This window comes from Sinocyclocheilus grahami, unplaced genomic scaffold, assembly GCF_001515645.1.
Source record: "Sinocyclocheilus grahami isolate Dianchi unplaced genomic scaffold, SAMN03320097.WGS_v1.1 scaffold132.1, whole genome shotgun sequence".
NCBI classification, from domain to species: domain Eukaryota; kingdom Metazoa; phylum Chordata; class Actinopteri; order Cypriniformes; family Cyprinidae; genus Sinocyclocheilus; species Sinocyclocheilus grahami.
This window is the reverse complement of record NW_015505311.1, coordinates 2,034,881-2,055,431: the sequence shown is the minus strand read 5'-3', so window position 1 is coordinate 2,055,431 and position 20,551 is coordinate 2,034,881. Positions and strand designations below refer to the sequence as shown.

At 34.7% G+C, this 20,551-nt stretch overlaps 2 protein-coding genes across 2 annotated transcripts in view; one reads left to right on the top strand and one right to left on the bottom strand.

Moving 5' to 3' along the window:
- The window catches only part of LOC107590745 (transmembrane protein 8B-like), an 11,055-nt gene extending 6,322 nt beyond the window's left edge, over window positions 1-4,733 (top strand). The window contains exons 6-12 of the mRNA XM_016279652.1: window positions 389-482; window positions 566-683; window positions 1,391-1,530; window positions 1,631-1,809; window positions 1,946-2,092; window positions 2,797-2,913; window positions 3,573-4,733. Coding sequence (XP_016135138.1) covers window positions 389-482; window positions 566-683; window positions 1,391-1,530; window positions 1,631-1,809; window positions 1,946-2,092; window positions 2,797-2,913; window positions 3,573-3,866 — 1,089 coding nt within the window. The 3' untranslated portion in view covers window positions 3,867-4,733. The remainder of the gene's footprint in view (window positions 1-388; window positions 483-565; window positions 684-1,390; window positions 1,531-1,630; window positions 1,810-1,945; window positions 2,093-2,796; window positions 2,914-3,572) is intronic.
- A 1,715-nt stretch (window positions 4,734-6,448) lies between these two features.
- On the bottom strand, window positions 6,449-19,750 carry LOC107590769 (regulator of G-protein signaling 11-like). The gene is made up of 17 exons (XM_016279674.1): window positions 19,617-19,750; window positions 18,740-18,836; window positions 17,509-17,559; window positions 16,270-16,376; window positions 16,102-16,153; window positions 15,899-15,957; window positions 15,714-15,790; window positions 14,646-14,727; window positions 12,562-12,627; window positions 12,192-12,215; window positions 11,707-11,768; window positions 11,375-11,488; window positions 11,151-11,266; window positions 8,154-8,241; window positions 7,695-7,833; window positions 7,101-7,183; window positions 6,449-7,021 (listed from the first exon to the last, which is right to left on the bottom strand). The coding sequence occupies exons 1-17, from the start codon at window positions 19,677-19,679 to the stop codon at window positions 6,886-6,888; spliced, it is 1,416 nt and encodes a 471-aa protein (XP_016135160.1). The 5' UTR covers window positions 19,680-19,750; the 3' UTR covers window positions 6,449-6,885.
- Window positions 19,751-20,551: the final 801 nt, after the last annotated feature.

The following is a 20,551-nucleotide window of genomic DNA, read 5'->3' as shown; positions in this document are numbered from 1 at the left end:
AAAATGACCACAGCTGATCACAGTTGAAAGTCAAATGGCTTTGTGCTCCATTGAGAAGGTGATTAGCTACACCTTATTGAGTTTATAAGTCATGTTTTAGGAGGGGGGTGAACCTTTTTCCAACTTAGTGATTCTGTTTTTTTTTCTGACATGTTGGTGTTATATCTTTCACTTTGTTATAAGTTGCACTGAGTAAATACAGCTGGATAAAACAAAAACTTTGCCCATTTTTATTTCAGGCTGCAAAGCAACAAAATTTGATTAATTTAAAGGGGGTATACCCACTATAGATAAATAGATAGATAGATAGATAGATTGATATAGAAAGATTTCATATTGTGTTGTAATATAAATTTAACAATTTTTTCTTCTTGTGTTTGTGGCATAGAGTTCTCTGGTTGGTGGATTTGCTCATGTCAAAGCATGTCTCACACCTACTGCTCCTTTACTTCACCTCAACCGTAGCCAGACTTGTGCTACAGGTTAGTCACAAATAAAAATTTGTGCAATATATGTTTTCCTGCATGTCACATTTGAAGCTCTCTGTGTATATGTGTGCGTGTAGGGCTTATGCAGGGTTATTCGCTGAGCGTGAGCAGCAATGAATCACAGGCACTGTTGAGGATTCCTTTCCCAGATGCAGCAGTGTGGTACCTCAGCCTCCAGACCGTGTGCAATGACAGGTCAGTTGTGCGATTACAGTGCGCTACTAGCTCACAGAGTAAGATAGACCCGTCCTATACATTTAGATTATATGACTACAGACATTCCTGTTAGTGTTTTTTACAACCTAGAATTGATTAGATCATTAAAAGTGGACAACTATAAGACAAACCTTTTTTCTTTGGAATAATGTGCACTGATGAATTGTGCAAAATAGGTCCAGGAACGTGTCTGAAAGTAAATGGCATCAGTTTTAATGTCAAAATGACTTTACATGTTTTCCTGCATGTCACATTTGAAGCTCTCTGTGTATATGTGTGCGTGTAGGGCTTATGCGGGGTTATTCGCTGAGCGTGAGCAGCAATGAATCACAGGCACTGTTGAGGATTCCTTTCCCAGATGCAGCAGTGTGGTACCTCAGCCTCCAGACCGTGTGCAATGACAGGTCAGTTGTGTGATTACAGTGCGCTACTAGCTCACAGAGTAAGATAGACCCGTCCTATACATTTAGATTATATGACTACTGTTGGTGTTTTTTACAACCTAGAATTGATTAGATCATTAAAAGTGGACAACTATAAGACAAACCTTTTTTCTTTGGAATAATGTGCACTGATGAATTGTGCAAAATAGGTCCAGGAATGTGTCTGAAAGTAAATGGCATCAGTTTTAATGTCAAAATGACTTTAAAGCACCTTCTACTTTTGCTCCTGTGTTGTCTTCCCAGTGTTGACTGCAGGAATGCATCAGCCATAGTGAGTGTGTCAGTGAGTGTGAGTGCATGCATTGATGACTGTGGGCCGTATGGAGAGTGCAGACTGCTACGCACGCACAGCTACCTCTATGGCGCATGTGTGTGCAAAGCAGGTAGACAAACACACACATACACACCAAAAACTGGCCATAAAGTATTAATAATTAATGGTATTGAGTTGTGGCATTTTTTTGTGTTGTTTGCCGTTGAAAGGTTGGCAGGGATGGGGCTGTACGGATGGAGCCACTGCACAGTCGTACTCTCGGCAGCTGGCTGCAGCTCTGCTCCTCACCCTCAGTAACTTTTTCTTCATCCCACCCATCGTCGTAGCACTTTACAGAGGCTACCACATTGAGGCCGCCATCTACTTCTTTAACATGTTTTTCTCCACGGTGTGTTTTTATGTTACAATTAACATAAACACAAATACTTAATTAACACAAATACTATTTGTCTGTCTGTCTGTCTATCTATCTATCTATCTATCACGTTGTGTATATTGTAGTCATAAAGATGTGTTTTTTGCAGTTTTATCATGCGTGTGACCAGCCCGGTGTGACTGTGATGTGTATCATGGACTACGACACTCTCCAGTTCTGTGATTTCTTGGGTTCAGTTGTGTCCGTGTGGGTGACCATTGTGTGCATGGCACGGCTCCAGGATCCTGTAAAATATGTATGTAATGGGCTTTAAATAGCACAACATGTTTAACTAGACCTACCTGTTTTTTAAAGGAAATGTTGAGATAAGTACATTGTTACTTTGAAACAACCACAAACTTATTAAATATTATTTTTCATTTCCAAGTGTTATGTATAATCATAAATAAAGTGTCTTTATAATCATGTTATTATATGTATAAATTAGAAGAATAATTTGTTAACAGATCAATAATCATAAAAATGTTTTTATTTTTTGAAAAAAGGGTCATATCAAATATTAAATATCCCCCCCCCCTCTCCTTTTATTCAAGGGGGTTATTTTTTCATGTCAATTTTGGCTTTCTCTTAACCTTTAGGGTGAACTATCAGACTTCAGTAAATGCCCTCAAACGATCAAGTGTTTCTTAGAGTGAATAGAATGTGGGCCGTCTATTGTTAATATTCGCGTGCTTCTGATGTCAGATTTCAATCAGTTTCTGCAGATTAGTTTCAGTAGATTGTCTTTTTTAGACTGGGAAGGAAGGTTTTGGTTCTGAAACTATTTACATATTACAATGAAACCATATATTTTTTTAAAAGATCACAGAAATGTTGATTTTTCATTATATGACCCCTTTACATGCATATGCACAATGCTTTAATGAGTAATTATTTACTTAAAGTTAAGTTATGTGTTGCATGTCAGTTTTAATAGCTTATATTGTTCTTACGTTGCAGTTATTGTTTATGGTGGGCACTCTCGTCATTTCTATGGCGATGCAGTTGGACCGCAGGGGGCTGTGGAACCTTCTAGGACCTGTTCTGTTTGCTTTGGTCATTATGGTCACTTCCTGGGTGAGCTTGACTTTTCCATTACTCCAAAACATAATGTATTCTTAGATTGTTTTGTTGATATTGAGTCAGACTAGAATTTTGTATTATTATTATTATTATTTTTTTTAAATATGTAAGTTTTGGGGTCAGAAATATATTTGTAGAGAAATGGGGTTGTTTATTCAGCAGATATGCATTACATTGATCACAAGTAATGGCAAAGATGTTTGTAATATTACAAAATCAAAAAAAATATATATATAAAAAAACCTTGGTTTTCACAAAAATATTAAGCAGCACAAATGTATTCAACTGTTATAATAAGAAATGATTCTTGAACACCAGTCAGCATATTAAAATGATTTCCGAAGGATCAAGTGGCACTGAAGACTAGAGTAATGGCTGCTGAAAATTCAGATTTTAAAATTATTTAAAATCATAATAATATTTCACAATATTACAGTTTTTATTGTATTTTAATCAAATAAATTCTTCCTTGGTGAGCATCAGAGACTTCTTTCAAAAACTTTTCCGCACTTTGAATTAAAGGTTTTTCTTAATTTTTGTTTTACACAGATCAAATTACATTCAACTTTAAAATAATGTTGACAATACATCTTAATGTAATGATGAGCAACTTTAAAATATTTCCCATTCTGTTCACTTGTGTTACCCGACAGGTTTATCGAGGTGTGAAACGGCATCAGTGTTACCCTCCGTTGTGGCGTCGCTGGGTGCTGTTCCTGCTTCCGGGCATCGCATCTGCATTGATTGGAGTGTGTGTGTACGTCTTTGCTCAGACCGACAGCAACTACTACTACACTCATTCCATATGGCATGTCTTGGTGGCCACGAGCGTGGTCTTCCTCTTACCACCCCGTGAAAAACACGTTCCCCCCTGGGGCTGGACCAACAAAATCTGTAGCTACAAGAGATGTAAAAATGAGAAAGTAGAGCATTACACTGACACCTAAATACACTGCTATTGATATTTGCACAAACTGGATTTTCACGTTGGATTTTTCACGAGTTTTACAAATGTTATTGGTTAACACGTCAAGCTTTATCTGAAAGATTCTCCTCTGCAGTCGCCAGTATGGCTGTAGGCACATTAATAACTTCTTTCTAGGAATAGTTTACCTTAAAATGACATTTTTACTGTCATTCTAAATCCGTAAACCAAATCAAGGTAACACAATAGGAGATTCTTCAGAGTTCATAGAGACCACATCAGTCAAGGGAAGATTATTGGTGACTTATTTTCTGTTTCTGTTTGGCTTGGAATATAGTGCACAAGTCATAAACACTTCTTCTCCTTTTGTATTTCATTGAAAAAAATAACTGCATACAGGTTTGAATGGCACGAGGGTGAGTAAATAATGCTATAATTTTAATTTTTGAATGAACTATTCCTTTAAAGTGGACACTTTTACACTTTTAAACTTTTCAAATGAGTGATTTCACAGAGAACAACAGCAATGTCTATGAAATATGTAAATGAATAATATAAACGAAAGGCAACTTAGTGAATGTTATTTGACCCAGTTTACTCCATTAAGCACTTTTGTGAGGGTCAGTTTATATCGAAATTAATTTATCAGATAAATACACTGCATTTGTCAAGTTCCCTGAGGACAAAAATTTTTAAATTTTTTTTTTTTATCTCATTTGAGAAAAAGCACTACTGATTTCTAGGTTTATACAGAACTTTTATCAGTTGATTTATGAGTAGTGCCACATTGAATCTGCATCCACAGAACTTGGATTGTTTCTGCAGAAAAGAAAAAAAAACTGTCTAAATGATGACAGAATTTAGATTTTCAAGGTGAAATATTCCTTTAAATTCCAGAGATCTTCTTTCAAAAATCAGCACAGAAAAGTAATAAAAAAAATGGCAGATTCTGTGTGGACCTGCTTAGAATCATGTCAGGTATTTTCATTACCAGAAAGGACTGTTGTCTGTGTCTCTGAACTATTGTTTGCTTGCTTACACTGGAGAACAGGTACAATTGTTCCTCGTTTAATAGCCAAAATTGTTTTACACTATTATTTACACCACTGTCAGGAATGTACAAGAAAATACCTCCCTTCTTCCTCCCTAAAAGCCTTGGTATTTTTCTTGAGATGTTGCTCTTACTTTTCCAAGGGGAAGAATATTTTAAAATTGCTTAAAATTGTGCTTGCTTGACCCAGTATGTGAAATTGCACTTGAATGCAAGTATGAATGGCTATGTCTCCTTAATTGGCTAAAGATGTGTTTGTTTGTAATGGGTATCTGGCATAAGATGACCTGATGTATTTAAGATGAACCTCTGCATTGGTCAAAGCTTTACATAGATATGCATTATACTGTACTTCTGAACCCTCAGACCAGTTTAAACTTGAAGAGGCATTTAGGTTTAAATGCACATTGCAACTGTCCTTTAAAACTCAAATGTATGTAAATCAGTTTTGTGGTTTTCCATTTAACTGTAACAGCAAGGTGATTCATCTCTTGTTTTGTCCAGAGGAGGTAAAGTGTTAAATTAGGGTTGGAATTTGATACAGATAAGATTGACAATGTTTTATATTCATTTTGTATTGGAATTTCACATGATATTGAAACAAAATATGAGATATTTGCTAATGGTTCCATTTGTAAATCTGTGAATCCCAAAACCTATTCTTCTTTCTTATAGGATTTAGTTTGGATTTAATATTGGTTATCATGACAATCCTTGTTCTTGTTTGTGTTCATTGGTAGGCCTTGTAAATTGCACAAATATACACTTGTGTTTGGGGTTGAGAATGAGGCAATGCAATCACAGAGAATGTTTATATTGACGAAGGTACATGTTAAAGTTTCTTTGTTGTTGTTTTTTAATTTTATTTTATTTGTGCTCTTGATTTCTGCCTCTTTTTTCTTAAAATGTTCTGTAATCTGTATGCCAATAAATTGAGAAATAATGCAATGATTATTTAAAACAGGCTACTTGGTTACTTAATTTTTTTTTCACTTTTCACAAACAACTTCATTAGAACAAGGTTTAGTATGGTAGTTAAACTTTATAGTTTATGTTAAACATGATCATTTAATTAGCTAATGCGGTGCAATAACATCTTAATAAAAAAAAATCTTAATCTTTAAAATAAAATATTAAAAACAGAAGTGGAAGCTGAAACTGGAAGTTTGGGGGTCAGTTTTTTTTTTTTATTTTTTTTTTTACAATCAGCATATTAGAATGATTTCTGATGAATCATGTGACACTTGAGACCGGAGTAATGCCTGCTGAAAATTCAGCTTTGCAACACAGAAACTTATATTTTAAAATACATTAATGTAGAAAACTTATTTTAAATTGTAATAACTTTTTGCATTTTTACCTATACATACATACACACACACACACACATATATATATATATATATATATATACATATATATATATACAATTAAATGCAGCCTTGCTGAGCTATAAAATACTTTTGTAACACTACATATGTGTGTCAAAGTTTAAGGCATTTCCTTCTTTTAGAGTGATTAACATTAAATCTAATGGGTTTTCTATGTAAACCTGTATCTTTTGAATACTTCTACTGACAAATTCCTTTACTCAGGATTATTTACCAGATACAGATTAAGGTTAGCCTTTTTATGTCAGTTACCAATAATTTATTATATAGTTTTACACATTTACCTACAGATGTACTCTATCCCATCATGTCACTTCAGGTATCAGCTGAAAGTTAGTGAGATTGTGCTTATGTCTAATCGCATTATTGCTATAAATACATTGTATCTTTGAAACGCACGAAAAGCTGTATTCCTGCGTGATACGATACAGAGAAATGTGAACAGAGGAATCAAGCAATCTTATTACATAATAACCTTTTGTTATATTCTAAAAACATCTGTAAAGCACAACAGGAAGCAATGCAGATCCATTTACAACTGTGTTAGGTATCATAAGGTAGCACAAAATACAAATAAAAAGTACACGTTGTGTGCATGTTTAACGCCGGGATGCAGTTCCAGAATTGCTTTTGAAAGAGTTAGAGTTCTTTGCCTTCCCATCATCCTCTGCAGCTTGGGTGGCGAGGGCAGGTGAGGGGCTGGAGTGACGCTGGCGACGCATGAACGGGAACACACTGGACATACACACAGAAACACACTGATAAGACGTCTCTTCCTCTGCTGACTGATCAATACGGGTTTTATGCGTCTTACCTTTTCTTGGTCTCCTGTGGTACTATGGCTCTGGCAAATAAGTTCTTGTAGAGATCAGATTTGAGATAACGAGGGTATGAATCCTGCAAAAAACACAAATGATGTCTGTTCAACATTGGCAAGAATATTCAAACCATTTTAGGTTTTGGATGATCCATATTCATTTACACCTCAGTAATCACTCGTCTAGTCTAGTTCATTTACACTACTTCTAAATCTAGTTCATTTACTTACTTTCAGTAAGGACATATTAATTTGATCAAAAGTGACAGAATAAAACGGTTTTCAACATTGATAAGAAATGTTTCTATAATGCTTTCTGAAGGATCATGCGACACTGAAGACTGAAGTAATGGCTGCTGAAAATTCAGCTTTGCTTTCACAAAAACAGATTGCATTAAAATATATTCAAATAGAAAACAGTAACATTTTAAATTGAAATAATATTTCACAATATTACTGTTTTGACTATATTTTTGATCAAATAAATGTAGCTTTGGTGAGCGTAAGAGACTTCTTTCCAAATCTTTTGGACTGTAGTGTACTATATATTCATGCATATTTTGCATTTGATCAAAGGGTGGAACGTTATACCTTTTTCATGAGGAAGTAAATGTGCATTTGAGCATCATCCAAGACAAAACGATGAGGACGCTTGAGTCCTTCCAGGGTCTTTTCCATGGTTTTGCTGTCAATATTCACCCAGCGACTCGCACCAGGAGTCAGGAACTGCCTGATATACAAAATCACATGAATAAGAGACAAACTAGAGGTGATGAAAGACTTTCATTCATATGGCACACTGATTAAAAATGACAGAGAATGGCATATGCTTCTGTAGAGGCCACAGGTCAGTATGAAATATAGACTGGAATATATTTTAAAATGTAAATTATTCCTGTGACGGCAAAGCTAATATTTTTGTGAAAACCTTTTTTTTTCAGGATTTTTTGATGAAGAGAAAGTTCAAAAGAACATCATTTAAAATATAAATATTTTGTAACACACAAATGTCTTTAACATTGTAACATGAATAAATTATTAAGGTCATACTTGTAAACCTCATCCACTTTCTCTGGAATTTTTGAGGTCTCGCCGTGACGAACATCCTCACAGGCCTGCCAGAAACATAAGTTCTCCGCTAAAAACAAGAGACAAACCGAACACCAAGAAAAGAGGACGAAAGAAGATGATGAGAGGGAAGGGATGAGGAGAGAGAAACCTGAAAAGTTGTTATATTATTTATATATACAGACAGTTGCAGTAGAATAAAAATGGAATCTATTAAAGCTCCAAAAGTACAGACGGGAAACACAGTTTTGGGACACTCTTCAGAACTGGGTTAAAATACAAGATGTTTATATAAAGAGTGATTCAAACCAAAAACAAACAAACATGATTTTGGACCAGTTCCATGGTGTAAATACCATGTATAAAAGTATCCTCTCATTTAGTACTGAAAACTGGTCAATATTGATTTAATACGACTGATATACAACCATACCAAATCATTTTTTGTTTAAGTGTCTGATACGCAGAACTGATTTTGAACTCATTTAACTTTGACAAAGTAGTTAAATCATTCATCACCAGTCAAGCTGTACAGTGTGCTACAAAGATTTAAATGAACCTGTATAGCAAAAGCTGTTTAAGTATAACTGAAATATAAAATATGTTTTTGTAATCTAAGATTTTGCTCAATGTTCTCTTATCTCATCCAACATTTCTGTAACACATCTGACATACACCATTCAAAAAATAGGTTACAGTTGTTTTTTTTGGCAGTAAAATTGGCAGTAAAGACAATTAGAATGTTACAAAAGATTCCTGTTTCAAAAAACGCTTATCTTTCTAACTTTTAATTCATCAAAGATGGAAAACAAAATCATGGTTTCCTCAAAAATATTACAGGAGACATATTATGCCCCTTATATTACAATATGTATTATTATTACTTATATTACTTATCTCTGGTGTCCCCAGAATGTGTCTGTGAAGTTTCAGCTCAAAATACTCCACAGATCATTTATTATATCATTTTGAAAATGCTTATTTTGAGTGGAAACACGCTGTTTTTCGGGCGTCTCTTTAAATGCAAATGAGCTGCTTCTCCCTGCCGCTTTTCCAGAATAGAGCTCCGCCATTACAGCTCGGACCTGCTAAAAACATCTGTTATGGTTCTGAAATAAAATAAAATAAATTAAATATATTAATATTTTTGTAATCAAAGATTTTGCTCAATGTTCTCTTATCTCATCCAACATTTCTGTAACACATCTGACATACACCATTCAAAAAATAGGTTACAGTTTTTTTTTGGCAGTAAAATTGGCAGTAAAGACATTTAGAATGTTACAAAAGATTCCTGTTTCAAAAAACGCTTATCTTTCTAACTTTTAATTCATCAAAGATGGAAAACAAAATCATGGTTTCCTCAAAAATATTACAGGAGACATATTATGCCCCTTATATTACAATATGTATTGTGCAGCCAAAGACAGAACAGTTAGCATGTTTGCTCAAACTTTCGCCATGGCATTAAAGCTAGTACACCGTTGTTGCTTGCGAAAACACAATTAACGGCACCGTGGGGGTAAACTTACAGATTAAGGGGCAGTGATATTATAATGAGATCCCTTTGCCATGTCACCAAGGGAGCGAAATCAGACGCGCTCGTTTTCTCCGACGCTTGCAGAAAAAGGCTTACCAAAACAAAGTTACTGGGTTAATCTTTTTCACGTTTCCTTGGATGGTAGATGCACTGGGGACCTGATTATAGCACTTAAAACCTGGAAAAGTCAGATTTTCATGATATGTCACCTTTAAGCAGCACAGCTGTTCAGCATTGATAATAATAATAAATGTTTCTTGAGCAGCAAATCAGCATATTGTTGTAGTGACACTGAGGACTGGAGTAATAATGCTGAAAATTCAGCTTTGCCATCACAGAAATAAATTATGTTATGAGATATATTCAAATAGAAAACACTGATTTTAATTTGCTATAATAATTCACAATATTACTGTATTTTTGATCAAATAAATGCAGCCTCTAGGAGCAAAAGAGACCTCTTTCAAAAGCTTTTAAAAATCTTACCGACCCCACTTTACTTTTGAACGGTACTGTAAGCATGATTGGTTGTTATGTAAAAAGTCATTATATTGCAAACATTAGCTGTGAACACAGTTGGGTGATATTCTATATAGCCCATGCAGATGGCGCCATTTATTTTTATACAACAGTTCGTTCTGGTTCTCAAATCTGATTGGTTGAGAACCGTGAGATATTGTACTGGTATTGCTACAGAAACGTCCTTTCACAATTTTGTATCACTCCGCTTGTTCTAGCTGGGTCTATGTTTTTTATTATTCACTGAGCTAATCGTAGAGTACGTTAGTTAATATAAGAAGAAACGTCTAGCTTCGCGGTCTCTATTTCATTTGGCTGCACGTCTTGCTGCATTGTTTCTCTCTTATAACCATTATTTCTCACTAATAACCTAACTGAAGCAGCCCATGCCCTTGATACGAATTCTAACAGTGATGTATGTTTAACTGTCAACTTGAGCTTTGAATCCGTGGCGGAAGGAAGTAGTTCCGCACAAAAGAGGGTTATTAGGCACTCCGTTGTTTCTTGTTTAATTACAAGCATGTTCCGTCGAACTGTTGTATAAATGCAATATCACTCTTGTACTCGAGCGATACCGGCTCTATATCAGCGGCTGTGATTGCCTGCGGCCTCGTGCCTCTGGCCTAATCACAGTCATGCTGATATAGAGCCGGTATCGCTCGCTCTCGTACTCGAGTGATATTGCTCATATAAACCAAATACTGAACTGATTAAGTGGAATATCTGTACAAATGACAAAGTCTATATTTATTCAGTACTTTGGTACACAATATATCTATGTACTATGTTACTACCATCTGATGCTATAACTATACCATAGTACCAACATAGTACTGTTTGTAAGGGTTATAATTACAATATGACTTCATTACTTCATATTGTACTTTTATCTTGAGTAAAATGGGTGTGTGTGTGTGTACCACTGAATTCTTTCTTCAAATAAGTGAGAAACTCTTTTCTGCCCATTGGGTCGTTCAGCAGCTCCATGAAGCTAAAGCTCCAGCGCTCCACACGCAGTTTAGTCGGCACAGCAACTCTATTTCAGGAAAACACAGATATACAGAGCAATTACTGAGCTTCAGACAGGACATTAGTATACTTTAGGAGTTTAAAATGGTTATTCATGTGTGTTCATGTGACTCACGTTTCACAGTTCATGTTCCAAAACATGATATCATCTGTGATCCAGGGGATGCTGGGAAGACATCCTTGCATTATGGGGTCATGGGGCTGGTACTGCTCACAATACTTAACGTAACTGCACACACACACACACAAACGCGTAAGGCCCTCACAAAGGGTTATGGTAAGAGTTCTTTTTAAAAGATACTTTGATGACAGTCCATTAGTTCTAGCCTGAAGACTTTGGCAGAGTAAAGACACACAGACACACACACACACACACACATGTGCACGCGCACACACACACGCACACACACACACACACACACACACACACACACACACATTCAGTACCTCTCAAGGCAAATTGAGGACTTTACACGATTCCTCGCCAGGCTTATTCTGTTATGTTCAATCTAAAGCCGTTAAAAACATAAAAACACAAAAACAAGCTTGACAGGAGATAAATTTGGTTATATTTCACAGTACAGTGTGTGCTGCATATGGAAGGGATAATGTATAGTCAGCTAACTATACTTTTTTACAAGAAAATATTATTATTACAGATTTCTCTTATTTTTGGTAAAATGATAGAGTCAGTAGGTTACAAACAGTAAAAACAGTGAAATGCTGAAACACTGATACAATAAATAAACTGCTTTCTATTTGAATTATGTTTCAAATGGAAAGCAGGAAATATAGAAAATAGAAAATATATGTATATATTTTTAGAATGTAATTTAAAAAAATAATAATTCAGCAGTCCTATGCATATATACATATACATGTATATATAGACACATATATTTAATGGCACACTTGGCATTCAAACTACTTACCTCTTTTTTGTAGAATTCTGCATTCTTTTCTGAAATTTACAATGACAAAATATCATCAAAATATATTAGCTTTCCTGAAATGTTGCCATTAAAACGAAATCTGTACAGTCACTGAACTTTCAGATCTTGCAATGGAATGAAATGACAGCACGAAATGAGGCAACGTTTTAGAGATTACTTACTTGAACAAGGATGCATGATAACAAAAAACAGAAATAAAGAGAAAAAAGCTGTAGATGATGTTTGAACATGAGAGATTCTGCTGTGAATGTTTGTTCATATATTTTTGAAACTTGCTCTGTCTGTGTGTATGTGGATTATGTGTTGTTGTGGATGTGGTTAGTTGTGTTGTGGTGGTCAGTTCATTTACCAGCTGCACTCGTGTGTTCATGGTTCTTCTCTCCGGTCCATGATCTATGCTGTCCAGTGTCCCCGGCTGAAAATGTGGTCAAAAAGAGATATACAGATCAATAACAACATTTATTTGTTTCTAATGAAATGCATGTGCCAAGTCATTAGAAATGTGATCTCTGTATTCATGCTGGTATGTTTTGTAGAATTTTATAACATTTTTACAAAAGCATTTACTCTAAAATATCAAATGGTGTAACAAAATATATGTGACCCTGGACCACAAAACCAGTCATAAGGGTCAATTTTTTTAAATTGAGATTTATACACCATCTCAAAGCCGAATAAATAAGCTTTCCGTTGATGTATGGTTTGATAGGACGATATTTGGCTGAGATACAACTATTTGAAAATCTGGAATCTGAGGGTGCAAAAAAATCTAAATATTGAGAAAATCGCCTTTAAAGTTGTCCAAATGAAGTGCTTAGCAATGCATATTACTAATCAAAAATTAAGTTTTGATATATTTACAGTAGGAAATTTACAAAATATCTTTATGGAACGTGATCTTTACTTAAATGTCCTAAGGATTTTTGGCATACAAGAAAAATCAATAATTTTGACCTATACAATGTATTTTTGGCTATTGCTACAAATATACCCCAGCGACTTAAGACTGGTTTTGTGGTCCAGGGTCACACACACACATATATACATATATATATATATATATATATATATTTACACACACACACAGTATATTTTAAATATTTTTTCACAACATAATTTTTTTAAATCATAGTATTTCTCAATTATATATTTTTTCAACTACACAGTAAAAAATTTTTTTCGAAGTTCCAAAGATTATTAGAGTACGTTTTACAAGACAACAGTATTTCAGTCTTTCTACTTCAAAATTCCATGTTTAATTCAATGTGTTACTACGTTTCAAAATTAATCCTACATCATATTTTTTTTCAGTGTGGCGAACAAACCACTCAGATCTTTTGTACAGTCTGAGAACAAATATACAACCTTGACATTTTGATTTTCTCCCCACCAAAAATGATTAAAATACATTTGATTTCAAAATTCAAAAATTCATTGTCCATAGAATTTACTACAAATATGTTTGAAAAATATTGTGAGCCTTGCTTTTTACAGGCTTTCAAACTAACCCAAATCCCAGTAATGGCAGGTGGATTTAAAAAAAAATGTAATGGACACACACACACACACACACACACACACACACACACACACAGAGTGACAATATAGGAATGAAATGGTCTCTAAATCCACCGCAGATTAAATCATCATCTGGATTCCTCATTAAAATGCCCTTGTGCAGGAATGCAAGAGTAACTCACACACAAATACACACACTGTACACTAGTGTCCAGTCTCACACACAGACAGCCACACATACACTAAAACACACATAGTCACTTAGTAATAGTATATCCTCTTAAGAGCTCAGCCAAAAGATGGAACCATTAGCGATATACCAACACACAGACACACACACACACTCATGTGTGATATTTTAAAGACACCAGTGTGTTCCACTCTATTTCTCCTTTTCTTCTGCCAGTATCTGCCCTCCCTTTCTTCCATTCTCCTCTCACTCTGTCCCCTTCCCCCTTTTTCCTTTGCTTTGCAATGCTTTTAACTGACTGGCTGAATATTTCATAAGCAGAAGCTGGATACAGATATGAGGGCACGTGCAGGATGGGGACAGATGCTGTCGCTGCTTAAGCACTAATGCATTTGACATGCTTTGAATTTCTATATTACACAGGAGATACATTAAAAAATAAGTTAGTTTAGATATGTTAGTTTTCTGTTTATTTAACTTACGAACTGACAAAGATGGCAATACTATGGCACTCCAATATACTTCAAAGAATACCATGGTATAAGTATTGCCAGCATTATTTACTTGATTTAAAATGATTTACAAATGTTGTATACGACTTATATCTATTCAAAAATGTATTTTGGATTTAATGAAGAGGTCCATTTTGTGCTAGAATACCATTGTATAAGCATTGCCAGGGTGTTTTTTGTAAGTGTTATGAGTTTATAGAGTTCAGCACTTACAGGAGGTCTGTTCACTAGCCAGTAAGCTTGTTCCTGACACTTCAGCACTATACGATCTGCTTTCCGACGCTGTTTTGATGCCCTTTAACACAAGAAAATGAACATATGGCAAATGCACAGATGTAAAGTACAACAACAACCCTCAGAAAGTATTTTGTATTGTTTTTTTGTTGATTATTAATATTTATTAGTGCATAAAACTTGAGTTTAAAAAAGATATTTAAATAAAATTCAGTGTTATTTTAGTATCATTGAGATCCTATTTCGGTTTTTATTAATATTACAAATCAGTTTTTGTTTTTATATTTTCCATTTTAATTTTAAATTTGAATTAAAGTTTTGGTAATTCTGTTATATGTTTTTGTAATTTTATTTTTTATTTTTTACACAGTTTTTATTCATTTTTATTTCTGTTTTAGTTTTTTAGTGTATCAAGTTAAACTAAATGAAAAAGAGAAATTGTCCCTTCGCAACTAGATGAAATAAAATACATATTTTATTTATATATATATATATATATATATATATATATATATATATATATATATATATATAATATATGTATTAGTAACTACAATAACCCTGCTAAAATTAAAGTAAAAAAGTTAAGCTAGGGGCCAATTTAATAAGATTATTTAATGTAGTAAGCAGTTAAGTTAAAATCTATTAAACTAATGTTGAGTCAAGTGTAATAAAATTGTTTATTTAAAAAAAAAAGTTGTAATATTCTAACATCAGTAGCTAAAAGTGTAGAGACATTTTTCACTTCAAATATTTAAATATACAGAAAAATATATATGTATATTTTCATGGTTGTACGTAGGCTACCTATTGGTGACATTTTCAGCATTATTTACTTGATTTAAAACGATTTACAAAATGTTTTATAATTATTCAAAAACGTATTTTTGATTTTAGTAATGAGGTCCATTTTGTGATAAAAGTGCTTTTATGATTATTTTTTACACTTTGCTTTTATAATGCATGCAATAGAGCTAAATGTATTTAGGCTGAAGGAAGCATTAAGTGTGTGTGTGTGCACGTTTAATGATGGAAAAGGGAAGTTACCTGAGCTGCTCTCTTGCCTGCATCACAACAAAGTCCCATGTGTGGTTGATACGTTTATGTAAAGCATTATAGCACTCCTAACAAAGGGAGAGATTGAGAAATGAACAACAGATCGCTCCACAGGTTCATGACTGCATTGTAGAGTCTTGTTTCTCTATGGTGTGACTGGCTTTTGACCTACATACCTTTTCATACTCAATTAGTTCTCCTTGTTTTCGGATATTCTTCTTGGCCAAGTAGATTGCTAGAACACATATAAATAAATGTATAAAAAAATATATTTACCTTCTGAACCTGCTGTGAAATATCTCCTTTTGTTCTCTTTGATGCAAATATATTTTAGTTTGCTACAACATTTGGTAAATAAATTTGTCAAGTTGGGCTTCACCATAGTCCAGTTCTGAAGCAGGCCAGCGTGTTGACATCCAGTAATATGGCATCTGATAAAGACAGATTAATTCAGATGTGCTGATTTTTGAATATGGAAATGTAGCAACTGCTGATACGGCATGGCATTTTATTTAAATATTGTGTAAGTGTGAGTACATGTAAATACCTGAAAGCGATAAGGTGAATCGTCAACTTTCAGAATCAGGTTTCTGGGCTCTTTTAAAGGGTAAATGTATCCGTACTTCACAAAGATTTGTCCAATGTGCAACGCCTCTAAATAAAAATGAGGGGGAAAAAATCAAATACATAATACATACCCACAAACAATAATTAACTAAATTAGATAAAAATTAATAATTATAAATCAAGTAAATAATTCTAACAATAAAACCAAAGATTGCTAGTAAATTTCACAAAGAAATGACAAGTAACCCATTGAATTAAACATGACATTTTTATATCCCCAGATTTAAATAATAATAAATATAACAGATTTATTAGCTGGTTCAAGCTGGTCTTTAAATTGCTGACATGTTCCAAAAACCAGCTTGATTACCTGGTAGTTTCTTTATTGCTGATCCAAGATGGTCTACCAAAAGCCAGCTTACATTTATACATCTGGCAGATACTTTTATCCAGAGCAACTTACACTGCTTTTAAGCTATGCCTATTTTTTTAGTTCATGCATTATCTGGGATTCAAACCCATGACCTTAGCATTACTATACTGTGCTCTAGTGTTTGAGCTCCATGAAAACAGCTTAAAACTAGCTAGTTATTTTCCTAACACTCAGTTAACAAAGTCAACCAATGCTTTCTGGGGATAACATTATTTGAGAATACGTGCATTTCAGTCTAATCATTGCGTACACATGGTGTTCCCTCACTGCAGTGCACAGATCTGCCAAACTCTCTGGAGTCTTGTTTATTTCAGACACAGCTGTGTGCAGCATTACTTGTTTATTAGGACTTTCTGAACCACACAGCCTGTTCTCTGAGAGTGTGACATTTGTGCATTTCTTATTAAAAATCTTGCACACAACTCAGCTTACATTACATAAAATTTGACTTTAATTTAAAGCAACTTTAATAAGCAATTTAGCTCCCCAAGGTTGTGTGTGTGTGTGACACACACAGGCTCTGACATGCACACGGTAAGTCTGAAATCATGATGGAGCTACAAGGCAACTTATGAGCATCTTTTTTTATTTTATTTTGTAAATTAATTTCAAATTTATCACTTTTATGCACACAGTAAAACATTGGTTTGTTACATTTTCTGAAGAAGAAAAAAAGAATTGTTCTTGTCAATGCAAAAGTCACTGCCACATTAGTTTAATAATGACAACAACCTCTTTGTTCTTTGACAAAATATAGTTATATTGTAAGTTATATTAATGTCCTACCTTCATCAGAGATAGAACACTTCTTAATCAGCCATTCAACAATATCTGCACCTGTATAAAATCAAAGAATACTACAGTCAACATAAGCACACTGTATCTGACAAAACATTGATCTATCTATCTATCTATCTATCTATCTATCTATCTAGTAAGCACTTCACAGCACCAAGCTCATTAATATTAATATACATGTTCAAACAGCAGGAAGCTGCCATCACCAGCTTAGATAGAATAAGGATGGTTTTTCAGCAAACTACTGTTATATAAATCAGTTATATAAATAGGCAGAGTTTTTTTCCTCACTTGAATAGATTTGGAGAAATGTAGCATTATATCACTAGCTCATCAGTTGAGCCATGACTTCTGGCCAAAATATGACTTGTTTAGAACTTTTTTGCTTGTAAACGGTGCTTGAGCTGTGTATATTTCTCTCCTGATTCAGACGAGAAGACTTTTTCACTTGAGAAAGCATATTATGATTGATACATATGATTTTAGCCAGAATCAACGGTTTGAAGTTAAAAACGTCTTAGTGACGGATTTACAAGTCAAAAATTGATGAGTTGTGTGGATTATGATGATGTTTTTATCAGATGTTGGGACTCTCATTCTGACGGCACCCATTCACTGCAGAGGATCCATTGGTGGGTAAGTGATGTTATGCTACATTCTCCAAATCTGTTCTGATGAAGAAACAAACTAATCTACATCTTGGATGACTTGATGGTGAGGAAATTTTCAGCAAAATTTTTTGGGTCAACTGTTCCTTTAAGTGATTTTGACCTGTAATTATCTTTGATTTGCCAAAGAAAGTAATTTGTTCATTTACTCGTAGCCCCGTGTCCTCTGAGAGACCACAGCAGGCGCAAAACATGCACTGTTAGACTAATTAATAGCAAGAAAAATGAGCACAGAGACTGAAAGCACACACAGGAATCTAATTTCACTGCGCAAGCTTCTATTGATTCTCTGTCCTCATGCGCACTCAAGACTTTCCAAGATGGATGCATGGATACTTTGCTGTTAAATGCCGACTTTTTCCACAGTAACAATAGGGAAATATTCTAGTCGTGCCTCAGCTGTCTCTCTAATCGTGTCATAACATGCCAGGGGCTGGAAAATACTCAGAAAAGTCATGTCCATTTGGGATTATCAAGAGAGAGTGAGTGAAGCTTGAAGTTTGATGCAGTCATGGTGAAAGAGAGAGAGACAGAGCAAGAGAGAGACTCACCAGTCATTGCGTGTGGTATGACCGTAATAAGGAGACGCTGGTTGCGCAACTTGATGCCCATATCAGGATCCTGCATGGATATGACCATGCGCTCCATCTGTATTTGGGCACACATGAAATATACAGGTGCATCTCAATAAATTAGAATGTCATGGAAAAGTTCATTTATTTCAGTAATTCAACTCAAATTGTGAAACTCGTGTATTAAATAAATTCAATGCACACAGACTGAAGTAGTTTAAGTCTTTGGTTCTTTTAATTGTGATGATTTTGGCTCACATTTAACAAAAACCCACCAATTTGTCATCACGCCAATCCTTTATCACACCACACAACTATTTGCAAAGTGCACAAAAGCTAAAATATGCTTAAAATTGCGAAAAGCATAAAAATATATATAAAACTCTCTCAAAAAAAAGTAATCTCGAATACATTTTTAAAATCTGTTTATTCGAAGTAAACAGATAAAAAACATCAGGATGCACCTCTAAACAAATACTAACTTTATTATTTCAGTCAAATATTATAAAAAAATGTAAATTTTTTTATTATATAGCATTTCACAAATTAATAAGTTGTTTCAATGCTAAAGAAAACAGCAAAAGCATCAACACGACATAACATAACAGGAGGAATTGGATGACTTGTTGGTTTGCTTTTAAAGAACTGCTGTTATATAAACCAGTTATATAAGTAGCCTAAGAAAAAGCAAACACAACTTTAGTTTCGTCTTTTAGGACTTTAACACATTTTTAGTAATGCGAAGAATAGTTCCTATAGTCTTATAGGCAAAAACTGCAACATTATGAAGCTCTGGCTCGTTTACAGCAGATGTAAGACTGTAAGAGCTAAATGAAAATACATCTTAGGGTCTCACCTTAGTCAGACAGGACATTTGCTGTCGCTGCACTCCGTCCTGACTGAGTGTGTTGATGGTCATGTTGACGGCTGCTCGGCTGCTCTGGATGTGAAACTGAAGTTGAAGAGAGCTGAACGATGCTTCTACTGATGCTGGAGAGTCTGCTGTCCTGTCCTGTCAGAGAGGCGATGGGGTGGCGCTACATTCGACTACCACATGTGCCATAATCAGGTATGAAATAGCGCCTCCCTGTGGTGATTGATTCAAATTGAAACAAAATCAAACAAGTAGTGGATACTTCAGCTTCACATTTTTAGTTATTTGTTTATATATTGTAACATAAAAGTAAAGGGGAAAGTGATTATTTTAGGTGGGCAGTCGTGGCGTGTAACCCAAAGGTCGTAGGTTCGAGTCTCGGTAGTCAGTACCGGCAGGGATTGTGGTGGGAATGACCAGCGCTCTCCAGTGAATGACCACGACTGAGGTGAGACCCTTGAGCAAGGCACCGAACCCCCAACTGCTCCCCGGGCGCCGCAGCAAAAATGGCTAGGCCTACCCAAAAATGGCTCAGGGTGTGCGTGTGTGTGTGTGCACCTGGATGGGTGAAATCCCAAATTCCGAGTATGGGTGTCACCAGGGACATCCATGTATGTGTAACGCTTATACAGTGGTGTGAAAAAGTGTTGGCCCCCTTCCTGATTTCTTATTTTTTTGCATGTTTGTCACAGGGGGCAACACTTTTTCACACCACTGTATATATATATATATTTACATTGAGTAAGTGGCTTTAAAAAAAGCCAAGTATAAGCCTAATTAAACATGCAGGGTTCTGTACACTTTTTTATTTATTTCTAGCACTTATTTACACTGCACTTACAAATTGCATAAATAATAGTATGAGATTAATGTTTTAAATATAAAAACGGCTATATAGAAATAAAATGCTAGAAAAA